The sequence below is a fragment of the Eublepharis macularius genome, chromosome 2, assembly GCF_028583425.1.
Source record: "Eublepharis macularius isolate TG4126 chromosome 2, MPM_Emac_v1.0, whole genome shotgun sequence".
Taxonomy (NCBI): Eukaryota; Metazoa; Chordata; class Lepidosauria; order Squamata; family Eublepharidae; genus Eublepharis; species Eublepharis macularius.
The window spans coordinates 135,214,484-135,231,183 of record NC_072791.1 but is presented as its reverse complement, the minus strand read 5'-3'; the positions used below and the strand labels follow the sequence as shown (position 1 = coordinate 135,231,183).

Here is a 16,700-nt window from a genome sequence, read left to right as displayed (position 1 = left end):
ACCCTCCAAGAATGGCAAATTTTGCTCCAGGAGGCCAACAGAAAGGCCCAAGGGCAAAGGGGGGCAGGTGGTATAGCTGCAGCCCCCTCCTCTTTTCTGTCAGTGTAAGCTCAACCTCCTGTGAATAAAAACCTACTTGAGCAGCAACCCACTGTTATGTGATTCCTGAAGAACTGGAACGAATGGGCAGTATGACATACTTCTGCCCCCTGCGATCCCCACACCAACAAAAACAGAAAAGACAGATGACATGCTTAATGAGGACTAGAGACAATACAATTCAGGAGTACAACTTTAGTTTATTTACAGCAAATATCTTCCAACTACGTTTGTGGTTCAGAAAAAAATCTGTTTAGGCTTCACTGAATATTAAAAAAGATAAAAGAAAGTATCTTGGTTGCTTCCATATATGCCAAGCGCTCAACATATAAATGCTTTGGATCGGCAAGCATGCAACAGGTAAGAGACTGAAGACAAGCACTACATTGGTTCTCTGATGTCACCCGATCCTTCTTCCCTGTGAGGGAAGTGCACTAGCTGGGACTGGGCGTGGTTCCTTCTTCAACTCGACAGCTCTAGTGGAGCACAGAAACAGTGTGTGAGCTACCTGCTCACAGTTGAAGCCTAATAGTTTCTCATAATCTCTCTTCAGGTCACAGACTTTTGATGGAAGAAACTGAGTGAATTGTTAGCTACAGTTTTAGGACTTGCTGATTTGGAGTGGTCTTAGTTGCTTTATTTATTAGAAGAGGTGCAGGTTGCTGTCAGAACTGTGAAGTATAAAGATATTAAATTAAACAGTGACCTTTATTTATATTTTATATATCTAATATTTGAGATGGCAAGAGGTACTGTGAGCCTCTAATAATATAGTTGGCTCTGAAAGGCCATATATGCAATAAATAAAATCAAATAGGATTCTGTACTCATTGACTCATGCTTTGCTTTTCAGGTCACCGCATTATGCCTGCCCAGAAGTAATCAGGGTAAGTGAGCTTGAAATTCCAACATCCTCATTACAAAGCAAACAAACCCTCACTCATGTACATTAGATGCCTTATGATAGTTCTTAGGTATCACTGTAAGAGGCTTCATTCTTTTCACATTTCCTGGGTTTACAAAATGCAGCCAGAGCGCAAGGACACTGACAAAAGCACCTTCACTTGGGAGACTAGCAGCTAGAGGAGCATGCCTCTGATTTTACTTGATTCTACCCTCTGAGCTCATATCATCAAAATAAAAACCAAGGAAAATGGAATAGGATATTCTCTACTATTCTTAATGAATAAAGGTGGAGGCATCTTCCTTTCCTCAGGGGCAGGCCCTTGCAGTCCCTGATGGCACAGTACACCAAAAAGCCTAGTTTCTAACCTATAGATATAAACTCAAATAATTGTGATGCTATGCTTCGTAAAACCAATACCAAGGAATTGATAGCTTACGTTATGATCTGGCAAGTATGACTAATTCCAAGCCCCATAAAGAACCAACTGGGAGAGAAACAGCTCCTTGATATTCTCTCTGACATTTCAGATGATGTGCTGATTATTTAGTTTTTTCCTTCCTATTCCATTCCCATCCATTTTTCCTCTCAGCCTCCAAATCATAGATAAGGATGTATATGGACACGTGATGAGAGTTTTTTAAACATTATTTCTCGTGCATTGTTTGTCATGTGTGCACTTTAAAAATACCCGTGTTGATGACTGATTTGGAGATTTTCCTCTTTTACCCCTGTATTCCCTTTTAATTCCTACAGTAACTTTTATTGAAATGTATGGGCATGATCTATACTGGCGCAGGACCAAAGCCCATAACAAGGAAACTGGCACAGGGTTCATTGGACCTCTTTTTCCTGTTTGGTGTTTGTACCCTATAGCCCTAAGGCCACAGGGCTGGAAGTGACCTTCCAACCCCCCCCCCACACACACACACACAGTGAAAGATACTGTAGCTCTGTAAGCATGTATAGAAAGGGGAAGGCAAGGCAAAAGGCTTATGGCAATCCCTCTATGTGAGGGCAAGACTTGAGATTTGTTCAATACATCATCTTGGATGCTGCTGAAAATCTGCACGAATGGAAAGTTTTCCACCTACAGAGTACATCTTCTCTACCTTCCCTTTCCTGCCCCAAATGCCCCCCAGATTCTGTTTCTGGGGGGGGCTGAAAAATTGGAGGTCAGTAGTAGAAAGGGCAACCCCTAAAAATCCCCCCCCCAACGCAAATAAATGGTTGGTGAAATCCAACCCATTGTTTATTATTTGAAAAAAAGTTTACCAGTGTACCCTCTCGCTCAATTCAAGGGCATCTACATTGTTTTTCTAATTAACCTTCATCTAAATGTCCTATTTCCATACTACACAGGGAGAAAAATATGATGGGAGGAAAGCAGACGTCTGGAGCTGTGGAGTCATTTTATTTGCATTGTTAGTGGTGAGTCATCCTCTTCACTAACATTATTTTTTTTAAATACTCCTCTGTTTTTGTTCCCCTGTAGATTTTGACATCTTCTATGGCATTCTTGAATTCTCTCTTTCTCACTGTGGCTTTCAATAACTTGCAGGTGCAACTTGTCTGCATCATTCCCATAGGGAAAGTATATGACAAAGTGTTTCCCCACAACTCTGAAATGCTGCTCTTAGTGCACAGGGCAGGGGATCCAGTTGTTTGAAAGATTTTTCCTCTAATTGACAGACCACCAAAGGAGATAATGTTTTTTTAAAAAATCACAGAAGTAATTGATTTTGTGTGTAATTTGCAATTTATCAATGAAAGCCCGTGGTTCAGTTTTTTATGAATGTCAGTGAGACAGGGTTTTTTTCCCGGTAACAAGAAGTTTGATTGAGTCTAAAATGCTTTTGAGGTTGTTTTTAAAAAATAAGGCTCAGACTTTTAAAATCTGAACAATTACAACTCTTTCCCCCATAGGGTTTTGGATCTTTAAGGTAAATATCAGTTGCCCGGTCATTCTTTTCTAAGATACATCCACTAACGTACTCCACCAAATGCTCAGTGGTGCCACACTCAAAAATGGGACTGGGAGGCGGCGGGGTGGCTTCCTTCTTTGGGGTACCAGATAACATTGAACTAGGCTATAGGAGATATTGTTGGAACTGAACTGTAATTTCAAAAATGCCAAGTTCAGCTGTAGCTTCTACTAACAAGATAGTGATCCAAGCAATTTGGTTGGAACCAAAAGCTGATAGCAACCCTGCCTTCTGGACTGGGTGTTCTGAATAAAGACACTAAAATGCTTCTTATCTTCTTTGTATTGTTTTTGTTGTTAGTAGCATTAATGCATGCAGGTTATATTTTGGTCATCTGTAGTTCCTTTTGACTGCACTTTCTAAGGTTAATAACTGTAAACAGAAACTTCTCAGTGTTTTGAACCAAGGAGAAGATAAACTTCTTCTACTAAGAATTTGCCCATGAGGACTGCCAGAAGATCAAAGGCTTATACCTACAACTAATTGCTCAGTAGATCTTTGTATCTGTGGCAAATGTTCTTGAAAGCTCTTAATCTAATTTTCTATTCCTCATTTTCTAATTAATATTCAAGATAATTCACTATATACAAGGCAGGCTTTGTTTTCCATACTATGGAAGGTAAACCAGTGCTAAGGGATATGCCACTTTCAGAGGCTAGAAAATTGTTCTGCTGTCTTCTCCTGTATAATAGCACAATGTGGACCACTGTTCTTATTGCTTCATCTTTTCTCTCTTCTGTTTTTTTCTCATAGTTTAACTGTTCAACATTCATTCACCTTACTCCCATCTTCTTTTTTCTTTCTCATGCTCTTCCAGGGTGCTCTGCCATTCGATGACGATAACTTGCGGCAGCTACTAGAGAAAGTGAAACGTGGTGTGTTCCATATGCCACATTTCATCCCCCCAGATTGTCAAAACCTTTTGCGGGGGATGATTGAAGTGGATGCCTCGAAACGACTAACGGTATGAAGGCATTCATTGTAAATTTCATGTCTTCAGAATTCCAAAGGCACTCAGTATTTCTGCACCTAATTTATATCAAAATTCATCATCCTCAGTCTCCTTATAAAAATGTAATGTTAATTTTTTTGTTAAAGAATGCAAGTTTCTAGTCATTACAGCTGTGAAAAGAGGCTTTCCAACTATGTGGGAAATTCCAAATAAAATGTTAGAAGCCAAAGCTGGTTTTAGAAGAATTTCCAGTGAATATTGCAAGGGTTTCAGACTAGCAAAAACAGAATGATAATAAACAAGCAAAACATGCAAAATAGCTTAGTTTGCTGAAATTGGTTACTTTGGTACAGAAGACTGTAGCTTATAATGCATTCATTGACAATGAGTTGAATCCAGACTAAACTGGAAATTTCTAAGAGTTTCCCCCAACTTGCTGCAGACCCCTCTCAGCTCGTTCCTCAGGGTCTGTCCCACAGGAACAGTGACCTGCAGTTGGAGCAGGGAGGCAGCAAAGTTCCATTCAGGCTTTGGAAAATTTAGTCTATATCCAATCCATAAGAAGGTTGTTTCCAAGCTACCAGGTGCATGATGTATACTTCACATAAGCATGCTATCCCATGATACTGCTAATAGAAATGATGCCCCATACCTCCCAATGGCCCTCTGTTCCACAATTCTGATTCTTTTTGATTGTATGTTATGAACTCCTCATTAGAGATGGGCATGAAATGGGAAAAAACGAAATAAATGTTTCGTGTTTTGTCACATTCCATGAATCATGAACTTTCATGAAATTGTCCCATTTCGCAAAACTATTTGTTAGTTTCATGATTCATCAGAACCCATGGCACTTCAATGGCCCCCTTCATACCCAGAGATGCCAAACTCACAGGGAGACTTCAGCAGGCTCTCCTTCACCCACCCTCATGCAACAAGCCAGCAAAAACAAATGCTCCAAATAAGAATATAAGCAAAGAAAATTAAAGGGAAAAAGGTAGGCCTCAGTCAAGCTAGTCCCCAGTGCCAGGCAATGCCCTGAGACTGGGGTGGGGTGGAGGAAAGAAGGCAACCATACCCAACCACCTTCCCAGCAAGGCCAAGAGCTGAAAATAAGAAAGAGGCTTTTCAGTCTCTTTTAAAGCAGCAGCAAATCCAGCCAAAAGCTCCCAATTCCACTCTCTGACCCCAAATCCCAGCAACAGGTCCTTCCTCTCCCTCTGTCTACTGGAACTGAAAACATGAGGTAGAGAGCTGTGCCTTATATAAGAAATGCTCACATAGAGCAGAACAGGAGGTCTCTCATTGGCAGACAAACCTACCTAACAGGGTTTGGAAGGATGAGATTGGTGTTCCCATGGCTATAGAAGGCCCATCTTCTCAGTTGCCTAGGGGATTAGCCCCCTGCTCCTTGCTGTATAAGGCAGAATGGAAGCTCTCCAGTTGGCAGGGAGAGCTGCCTATCAAGGTTATGTGGGCTAAGATTGGGGTTTCCAATGGCAACAAAAGGTCTGCAGACATTCTGGGCCTATGTTGCCTAGGGAATCAATGGATTGGTGCCAGCCTGTCTGGCATCACAAATAATTCACGAATTGGCCCCAAAAGTCATGAATTTTGTGAAAACCGCAGCTTCACAAAATGTATTTCGCAAAACACAAATCAGCCCGATTCATCACAAAATTAGATTCATATTTTGATTCGTGCCCATGTCTACTCCTAATACCCTGGATGCATCATATTATGCCTCTGAGATTTCTGGGTTATCTTTGCATGCCCAGCATACCAACTTTGTATGTCCTTGCAGCAAGTTATTTTGTATTATATGTATACTTAGTTTCTTTTTTATGCTCTGTAGGAAGAATTTTTTTTTAAATCAAGATGCATTTTGCTGCTTTTTACTGAAAATTTATGCCATTTTGACTTGCCATTTTGTATCACCTTTAGCATATTCCATTTTAGTTTTGTTTGGTTAGAATTTAGCAGTATAGATAATTTTGAAAAGTAGCATGCTTATTTAATAGATGATACTTTTAGAATTTTCGTAGGTATTTTTACTATCAGACAGCCAATATTTTAGGCACCAGAAATGATTTTGTGTACAGTTACTGAACTCACAGATTCTTTCTGTATGGGATTATATATTAAGAAACATAAAACTAAAATTCCTTCTAATAAAATATTTCTAAATTACTTCTTAGATTAGTGTTTGGCATCTCAGTAGAAGATAAAACACTCTTGAACCCTAAGCAAATGCAAGTTTATAATTCTCCATTTGTCTAATTTGGTTATTACAAAGGTTTTTCTTGATCATGCTTTTATTTTCATATCTACTGTGGTTCCCTCTGATATGTATTGATAAAACAGAGGCTTGAGAGTGTGACATGTTTTAGGGCATATAAATATTGCTGGTGTCCATTTGTTTGATGTAATCTACAACCCATGGAAGTCAGTCTTAAAAATCCTGGTGACTTAACCAGCTGAGGTTTGTGTCTGACTTTTCCTTTTGTTAGAAACCAACAAGGGAAAACTTTTCCGGAAGGAATCAACTTATCTATGAACAAGCACAAACAATATATAATTTTTAACAATATTTTTAAATTTTTATAATTATTTATTATTAAAGCGCAAAGTGCCCCAAGTGTTGTGAATAAATAACCATTCCAATAAATGCAATAATAACTACAGTAATAAATACAAAAATAATTAATCCACAGTCCTTCCAGTCTACAAAAATATCCACAATAGGTACAATTTATAATGTAGTCCAACTGGTGAGGAAGAAGTTCAACAGGTAAGTAGAACAAAAAACCAGTCCAATCATACAGCGTTGTAATGTTGCTATCACTTGTTGTTTCTTCTAGGTATGGATATATATATTGACAACCAAGGATGTCCAGTGATATGGACTCGGAACAAGAAGGTCCCACTGGTCCAAAAGCTACAGAACCAAGCCTAAGGGCTTTGCCAGCTTCTAGAATCCCGTTTCGTCCAACACTTCTTCACAGGCTTATAACAATATAATAGACATCCAAATACTCATATGGTCTATTCTTTCAGGATCACCTAGTTGGTGCAACAATCCAATGGGCTAGAGCCGTGGGAGGCTCTAGCCTGTCAGATTGTTGCACCAACTAGGTGCAACATGATCACCAACTAGGTGGTCATGAAAGAATAGACATATGAGTATTTGGATGTCAAGTCAAGTCAAGTCAAGTTAGCCTTTATTGGCATATAGCAGCAATTCAAGTTATCCACTTACAAAAAAGAAAGAACAGAGTTAAAAGAATGCTGTATTACAAATACAAAAATATATTTAGAGCTTAACTCCGTGATATCCTTTGATGCAACTTCAAGGCAGAATGGAGAAACTCAGCCACCTTCTCGGTTACATCATGAAAGGTATCGTTCAACAGTCTATAGACTTTGAGCGACTCAGAACAATCCATCATACTAGTTAAGACAGTTTTAAGTATATTTGATGTATACCAGCATACAAATTTTGTTCACATAAACAGCATCTAGCTGAATAGTCTATCCTGTTAAATTTGCCATGTAGAATGGCCGAAGGCATAGCATTGCACCTGGCCAAAGAATAAGCTCTACGAAGTTGGGGCACCTGCAGGGAGGATAAATATGGAGCCATCCTCCCTACAGTGAGGGGGACTTCAAAGCTCAGGGGAGAGCAGGTTTTAGTAGCCAGGCTATATAACTTCTGGCACTCGATATCTAGCAACCTACTCTTAATTTGATGAAATGCCGCATTTGATGTTAACATAGACAGTGAGTTCACAGATATACCCATGCCTTCCATTTTTTCCATGATATGCGCTGACCAGTTTGACACATTGGACTCTGAAAGCATTTGATATATAAAGCTCCCAGGGTCAGAATTATAATGTAACCGTAGCCAGTATTTAAATGTCATAAGCCATGCCCTCGTTTCCACTAAAATTAAGTCAGTTTCTAAGCAAATAACTGCATATGGAACATTTGGATGTCTATTATATTGTTATGAGCCAGTGAAGAAGTGTTATTTATTCACAACACTTGGAGCACTTTGCACTTTAATAATATATAATTATAAAAATTTAAAAATATTGTTAAAAATTGTATATTGTTTGTACTTGTTCATAGATCAGTTGATTCCTTCCAGAAGGGTTTTCCCTTGTTGGTTTCTAGTTTGGTTCCGGAGATGCCCCCGCTTTCCACTTTGTTTTTCTTTTGTAAGACAATGGGGCTTGCTGTTTCTCTTCCTCTGGCTTGTTAATACAATTTTGTTACTTAATTTTTTGGCATCTTCTTTGCAGGGACAGCTGCAAAACTGTGGCCTTTGCTCCATCACTTCCTAGGGTTAGGACTGGCACTGTATCTGTGACTATACAGCTTGGTTTTTTAAAAATCAAAACGATATAATGAAATTTAGGCAATTTTTATAGTTTCCCTCAAAACTGGATTCTCCAGTGAGGAGAGAAAAACCTCCTGGGAAAGCCTATTAAATGCCTTTGCCACTCAGCCAGTTTTAAATACCATGTATAAATGAAGGTAGAAGGAGTGAGATTAACCCACTGTGGACGGGCCTACCTTGTGCTGTATAGCAAAAAGCCTACAGTCATCTTCTTGTCAAAACCAATTTCTCTCCTGTAACCTTCCTTATCATTTTAAAGTAGATGAAAAGCAACAAAGCATTAATTAATCACTGTATTTTTTAAAAAAGAGTAATGAGTGTGTTGGCAGCATCAAGCAGGCATTTTTAATGTCATTTTAATATTTCAGTGCAATTAGACTTGAATAAGCATAGAAGCTGTTTTTATACATCACTTTTATTCTAAGAATTTTTTCAGCATGGGATAATAAGAAAGCACTCTCTTAAGAGCAATTCTTGACCAATCCTTCTTTAGAACTATGCAGTGGAATGAATCTTTAGACTTAAGTGAAAAAAACAGTGAAAGTACTTCCATCTTATGATTTATATGAAGGGTTAAAATGTCTGTAGCTCCATTGACTGGAGCCATGAACTTGCAAGTCTTAAGGCTTGGTGAGCTATGCTGACACATCTCAATGTAAGACAGGAAAGGAAAGGAAAGAAGCAGGCATGAAAGAGACTTGGACATGCCTTAACTATAACGTCTGCACTCTGTCTGAAGTCATTAGTGGCTATGCCTCTTCATACGGTGCATGCCAAAAAGAACAATCTTGGAGAACATTCCCAGTGTACCAGGTGGGCATTGTACCCTGTATTCCAATTAGGGCACAAACAGTGCAATCCTAAGCAGAGTTACTCCAGTCTAAACACATTGATTTCAACAGGCTTAGATGGGAATAACTCTTCCTAAGACTACACTGAAAATGATAGAAAATAGGTTTATTCAGATTTATTTACAACGTACCTTAAAGTCAGTAATATCTGATAAAAACACGGTTGCAAATTGATGCATATTAATAAAACTTAACTGATTACAGAAAATGGTATTATATAAGGCAATGCAGTGGGAGTAGGACAATACATACAGTAAACAGATAATACATACTATAGATAGCAGGTCTAGTCCACAGTCCCATTCTTTTGTAAAAGCACCGTTGTGAACTATTCCTTTCTACTATAAATCCTATTGCCTTCATAAATACGCTATCTTGAACAATTCTATTTTATATAGTTTGTGGAAAAACAGAAGAGTGGGGCCTTCCTGACTTCTTCGGGCAGGCCATTCCACAAGGTAGTGGCTGCTGCAGGGTACGCCTGTGTATAGGCAATAGCTGATCTTGCCAATGTGTAGGGTTGCATCATCAAAAGATACAGCTTAGACGATCAAAGCTGCCATGGCAGGAAAAAGGAGGAGAGGCAGTTTTTCAGATAGCCAAGATCCAATAGCCATGGATAGCCTTGTTATGTGATGGTCAGTACCTTGAATTAAACCGAGTAACTGATGGGTAGCCAATGTACAGCTAAACTACATGAGACAACTTACGCGGGTTTAAATGTGAGTTTTGAAGTATATATGCACCAACATCCCCATGTTCACTTTTCCACAAGCTGTCTCCTGTAACTTCAGCCTATGTGTGTAGCTGCATTTGCGAGTGTCCATGGTCATAATTAGTGAGTCGCTGGTGCACAACGTTGATTTTGGCCAGCATGAGGGGAGACGAGAGATGGTATCTCATGATGTACTTTCTCTTCACACATGCTCAAATCTTCCTTGGTAGTACAGAGCAAATATGGACAAATTCGGCCATTGTTTCCAATGGAAAACGCGATTTGGGGCTTTCTGGGAGCCTGGGGGGGCATATTTTGACCAAATTTTACTAAATTTGCTGGAGGCCTACTCCTAAACTCTAACAACCCCTCCTCAAGTTTCATGATGATTGGACTTTGAGGGCGCATCTTATGCCCCCCTCAAGAACGTACCCCCTGCCTCCTCCAATTTCCATTATTCCCTCTAGGGAAAACTATGGGGGCTATCCAGGGGGATGAGGTTGGCATTTTGCAAAAGAAATCTACAAAATCGTCAGGAGACATACTTCTGACTGTCCTCTAAAGATACCCTGCCCCCCAAGTTTCAGGGAGATTGGACCATGAGTAGCAAGGGACTGTTCTGCAACTAGAAGCAAACTCAAGCCAGGGAATGGACCCCGCCGCCACCCAGAACCAAACTGATGCAAGGAGAGCACTTCAAATAAGTAACAGAACATTAGAATAGTAAATTTAAGGTTACTAAACAATAGCTCAGCTTATCTTTCTAGATCTATTTTGAAGTTAGCAAATGCTTATTTTAAAGACCTTCTTTTTCTCTTCCAAAATCTAGTTAGACTTTTCGCTTTTCTCTTTTGAGGCACATGGAATAACATGTTTATTTTAAAAGCTCAAGCCTCTATCCAGCCAAGTTAAGCTTTTTTAGTTATTGGTTTCAGTGACTGATTTAAGCCTGTGTTGCATCTTTTCTGTTGAAATGAAATGGACTGAAAATTGTTATTTTTTAGGAAACTGGGGTTGTTGAACATTTTGCCTAGACTTGCTTAACTGTATTTCCAGTTGCAAGACTGTCCCCCCTTGCTTCATTTTGGTTTGAATGATTCTCTGGTTTGATGTTGATCTTCATAGGGAACAATGGAGAGTGGCTGGTCAGCCTGCTCAGGGGCGCTGGTTTTTTTGGAGGGGGGTCTTCATTTTGGTTCCTTTGGGCTGTCTAGTGTGTAGATTGTAATTGATAGTATGTCTGTGGCCATAGCAGCCATGATCCGTGTGTTTCTGCAGTGGGAGTTAGTTTTTTCCCATAACAGAAACAAATGCGGTGGCTGGGGGTACCTTTTTTGCAGGGCCATAAAATGGCCACTCAAGGTCCAATCTCCATGAAACTTGTGGGGTCTTTAGAGGAAAGGTAGGAGTAGATCCCTGCACATTTGATAAATTTTGCTTGCAAAATGCCACCCCAGCTCCCTAAAAAGCACCCCTAAATAGCTCCCCTAGTTTTCCCATAGGGAATAATGGAGATTGGAGGTGGCTGGGGGCACTGTCTTGGGGGGCATATAATGGCCTTCAGGGGTCCAATCTTTGTGGAACCTGGGGAGGTCTTTAGAGGACAGTCAAGAGTATGTCCCATGAAAATTTTGTAGATTTTGTTTGCAAAATGCCACCCCTATTCCCCCTAGATAGCCCCCATAGTTTTCCCCATAGAGAATAATGGAGATTGGAGATGGCAGGGGGCACCATCTTGGGGGGATATAAAATGGTCCCTAAAGTCCAATCTCACTGAAATTTGGGGTGTCATTAGAAGACAGTTAGTAGGTCCCCAGCAAATTTGGTAAAATTCGGTCCAAAATGGTCCCCCAGGCCCCCAGAAAGCCCTGAATCACATTTCCATTTGGAAACAATGGCTGAATTTTACTGAATTTGCTCTGTATTGCTGAGGAAGATATGAACATGCACAAACAAAATGTGCATCATGGGATATTCCCTCATCTTGAAGGAAAAAGGAAAAATCCCATGCCAGTCCATACATCAGATTGACTGCTGTGTGCCTGAAGTGTGCCAGTGAACAGGAAAGTACGGAGGGAAACACATGTAATTCATCTTGTGTAGTTCAGCTCATAGTGACTGCAGAATGGGTGTGATATGCATACTCTTTATTGCTCCCAATATTATTGAACTGCTACATTCTGTACCAACTGGTGTTCTGGGTTGACTTCAAGGACTGACCCACGTAGAGTTCATTATAATAGTCTAGTCTTAATGGATCCAGGTGAGGGCTGCTCCAGTTACCAAGATGAAACAAGGCAAAAACAAACACTGATATTGCAGTGGTAAAGTGAAAATTTATTGCTGGAATACCAAAAAAACCCCACATGTTTTCAGTGGAAATTGTACCTATTCCCTTTAATGCAGAAGAATGGAAAGTTTTGTCCATGACCTGTACAATATTGATGCCACAAGAAAATGTTTGCCACTTGCCTTCTGCTTACAGCCATTGCTACTTCTACACTTTTGAATCACATTCAGGTACTAAAGATGAAAGCCATAGCAATTCTAGTCCCTAGGTTTAATTGTTTTTCAATCAATTTTAGTGGGTGTGTCCCAATCCTTGAATCACCTGTAAGTTTTGGCAAGTCCTTCCCTTCTTTTTTCATCTGAAATGTGTGATGTATAGTGTAGTTCCAGGTAAACATGAACAGCAGCAGCCACAAGCATATATGGGATGGAATGAGAAAGTGTACCAAAGGAGTGTTGTCTCAGCTGTCCATCGTGGAGATACTGAAAACTGGAGTCCTTGTCCAGATATGCACATCTCTATATTTTTGATACTGGTTAAGCTCCAAAAGACAATACTCAGTACTGTCATTCAACAACTTCTTTTCTGTTCTATTAATTCCTTTTGTTTTCTCTTTTCTTATAGCTAGAACACATTCAGAAGCACATATGGTATATGTAAGTAACTTTTTTTTACCAAAGTATGGTAAACACTGTTAAGTGCAATTCTTTTCAGGAAGCTAGAGACTTGTAAATAGTTTCTGTATGAAGACTATCATAGGCCTGTGCTGTAAGAAATGGCTCAGAGAGATGCTTTGGTAAAGAGACAGGGACTGTTGATTATACTTCCAGTTACTATGTGTTGATGTAGATATGCTCCTACTGAGTTTAATAGGTCATGACAAATTATGTTTTGTTTCAGCTATGTTTCATCTCTGTATTCATATTTATGTCTGTTTTCAAATTTCTGCAATTCATACTCTATTGTATAGTTTATTGAATGTCCCAGCTTTTGATCATATTGACTTATACTGTGTAATCTACCTGAGTCTCAGTGAGAAAGACAGACTATAGATAATATATAAATGCAAATAAATTAATAAATTAATAAAATCCAGGGAACTGTGAGTGCAGCATAATTTGCAGAGCTCCCTCCATCCCCAAAACGCCTCTCTTCTGTCCCTGATTTGAACAATACTGTCAGTGTCTAGGCCTCACTATTCTCCCCCTTTTGGAGATAACTAAAAAGAATCCAACATAAAACATCACAGGCAAAGTAGCTGAATATCTTGACAGCATTCCTGGGATTTCTCTTCATGCAGCTGAAGCAATAATCATTTGCAGGCAAGGGGTGTCCCCTCAGTAGCCCATGTGCCTCTTTTTAAAACATGAACAGGACTTGTAACAGCAAAATTTGCTGATGTGAATGTTGCTCTGCTATTAAGACATGTGAGAGAGAGCATCAAAAGCGAGATAGAAAAGGTCTTTAAATATGCATTGTTCTGACAGATGAGATGCTGAGAAGACAGCACTTTAAAGGGATTATTATATAATATAGATCTTGATTGTGCTTCATCATGTACTTAAGAATAAGATATTGTTTTTTTACATTACATAAAAGTGCCACCATACTAAAAATAAAATGGAACAATAGCGAAGTGATGCATGGGTGCACATGTCAGGGAGATCTTCATTGCCCCAGTAAAAAATTTCTTTGATGTTTCCATAGTCAGCACTGTTGAAAAGACATGTCTTTCAGCTAACCTTCCTGGTTATTTCCAGGGTAGTAATCCTGTAGTGATTTGTTTATTTATATTGAAATGTATTACTATTTTTCTAAAAGATTTACTCAAGGAGGTTCACAATCAAGATTAGAGGTGGGCACGAACAGCAATACGAACAAAAAAAAGCCATGAACAGCCTGATCAGCTGTCCGCGAGCAAGCTGTTCGTGAGGCCCCGTTCCCGACAAACATGTGTTTGTTCCAAGCCCTGTTCATGGTGTTCATCAGCTGTTCGTCAAGCCAGACAGTTTGGCGCCTTTCAATCAATTCCCTTGGCAACAGTAGACACGGACTTTCTGAACTCTGTCTGAACTGCTGTGGCCCTGGAAACCCCAATCTAAGCCCAGGGACACTTCACCCTTGACTCAGCCACCTGTCAGGGAAAACTCTGACAAGGGCTGATTGCAGCCTGCTGGAATTTAAATTTCCCTTTCCCTGCTGCTGTGCAGCGCAGGAAGAGGGACATTTAAATCCCCCACTCAGTTTTTGTAGGATTGCTGTTATGGGAAAGGCTCTTCATTTAAAGCAGTCCTTAATTCAAAAAGGTGGGCTATGAAATCCAAAAGATAAATGTCTATCAAAATATCTGAAGACAGGATATGTCAGCCCATACTTTAAAAATGACTGTTGATGTGAAAGAGCTATTTTGCAATAGCTCACGTCTGACCTAGCCAAAGTGCCTTTCATTCAGCTGAGCATGTGATAATTAAAACACAGAATTGGTCATAAAAATGCATATGCCTTCATATACCACACCTGTTTGAGTGGAAGTTTTTGAAGCAGTAATTGTTCAGTGTTCACACTTCAACATATTATTAATAAGTAAACAAATGGTACTTTGTAGGCCTGTAGCCCAAAATTTGATTTCTTCATGGGGCAGCACCTGTAATTGCAGCAGGGGATCTCTGCCAATTGGTCTACAAACATATGGCTCTGAAACATTGCACAGCTATTAGACTGGTAGTTGTGCTACTGTGAGGTTGTGCTACCTTTTTGATAGGGTATTACACTCTGTTTTATCCTGTTGAATTCTGAAGACAGAGGAAAGTTGGCTAAAACGTCCCCCTTGGGAAGACAGTCTTCTTACTGCTGTTAATGTTGCTGTATTTTACTTCTTCTGTTTTGCAGAGGGGGTAAGAATGAACCAGAACCAGAACAACCAATTCCTCGAAAGGTGCAAATCCGCTCTCTCCCTTCCCTGGAGGACATTGATCCTGATGTTTTAGACAGTATGCACTCGTTAGGTTGCTTCCGTGACAGAAATAAACTCTTACAGGACTTGTTATCGGAAGAGTAAGCACTTCTGTAGTCTTTTTTAAAAATACAAGTTCTTTGAGTGTATGTTAATTATTACCAATGGAAACGGAGAGCAGGCTGCTATTATTTTGAGAACAATCCAAAGCAGTTTTACTCAGAATCCTATTCAGTGGGGTTTAGTGCACAGAAAATGTTCTTAGGATTGTACTGTTGCAATTCTGAGCAGGGAACTTTGGCATTCTTGCAGTACTATAATATGGCAAATTACAGCTGCTGAAATTCACTCTTTTGCACAACTATTACACTTGCAGGAACCCTGTCCTGCATTGCATAAACTCACTTTAGAATATGGATTTCTTTCTCTCTGGGCCACCTATATTAAGGTGAACTGTTATTTCCCACACTGAAAATCTTGTTGGTCTCTAAGGTGCCACTGGACTCAAATCTTGCTGTTCTACCACAGACCAACACGGCTACCCATCTAGACTATTATTTCTCAACAGTTTGGGAAGTGAAAGAACCTCCTAGTCAAGCCAGTGATCTTTGTCGCTTATGATTTTCAGTGCACAGTGGCAGAAGATTTTGTATTTGGCTCCCAAAGATTACTGACTACTGATGCAATTGTGGCAGGAATACTGTTGCATCATGACATGCTATATTAAGCAAGCCTTGAGTTGTACCACCTCAGACTACAGAGTTGTAAATGGGTTTTATATTCAAATATTTATCAATGTAAAAAAATAAATGTTGGTTTTGCTTGATAGTTTCCTATGTGTAGGGAATTTTTTTTGTATGGGGGAGGTAGGCTTGTCAAAAAAACCTCTACACTTGGGGCAGGGGATTCCCTGCCCCCAACTGCCACCCCTCAGCCCTGTTCACCTTGATGGCAGAGAAGGAAGGCACTATGGGGGGAAAGCTCATATCTGTGCTCCCCTGATATGCTGGAAAATGATGTTATTCTGTAAAATGACATTACACCAGAAAATGATGTCATTTTCAGCGTGACAGGGAAGCTGCAGTTTGCACTGAACCTCAGAGCCAAGCTACAAGTGACGCCTTACACAGGTTGGACACTTGTCAGCTTCCCTCAAGTTTTGATGGGAAATGTAGGCATCCTGGTTTTACAGCTTGGCTCTCCATTACAGCTGCAAGACCAGGATGCCTACATTTCCCATCAAAACCTGAGGGAAGCTGACAAGTGTCAAACCTGTATCAGGCGTCACTTGTAGCTTGGCTCTCAGTTCATTAAAAATCACCCTCAGTTCATTAAAAATCACCCTGGTAAAGCTGTGGGGCAGTCCAAGACCCAATTCATTAAAAATCTCCTGTTTGGAGACAACTTTTAATGAAATGGTCTCCAGCACAAGCCATAGTTTCCTCCCTTGTACTGGAAAATGATGTCATTTTCTCGAAAGATGGGGGGGGGCGTGCAGAAGCATGCATATGGGAGATTAGTACCCTGCTACCCCCAGACCTCTGCT

The 16,700-nt window shown here is 39.9% G+C and overlaps 1 protein-coding gene across 1 annotated transcript in view; it reads left to right on the top strand.

The window, feature by feature from the left end:
• The window catches only part of BRSK2 (BR serine/threonine kinase 2), a 612,383-nt gene that overhangs the window by 502,126 nt on the left and 93,557 nt on the right, over positions 1–16,700 (top strand). The window contains exons 6-10 of the mRNA XM_054972235.1: positions 953–986; positions 2,366–2,434; positions 3,806–3,952; positions 12,826–12,857; positions 15,091–15,255. Of these exons, the coding sequence (XP_054828210.1) occupies positions 953–986; positions 2,366–2,434; positions 3,806–3,952; positions 12,826–12,857; positions 15,091–15,255 (447 nt within the window). The remainder of the gene's footprint in view (positions 1–952; positions 987–2,365; positions 2,435–3,805; positions 3,953–12,825; positions 12,858–15,090; positions 15,256–16,700) is intronic.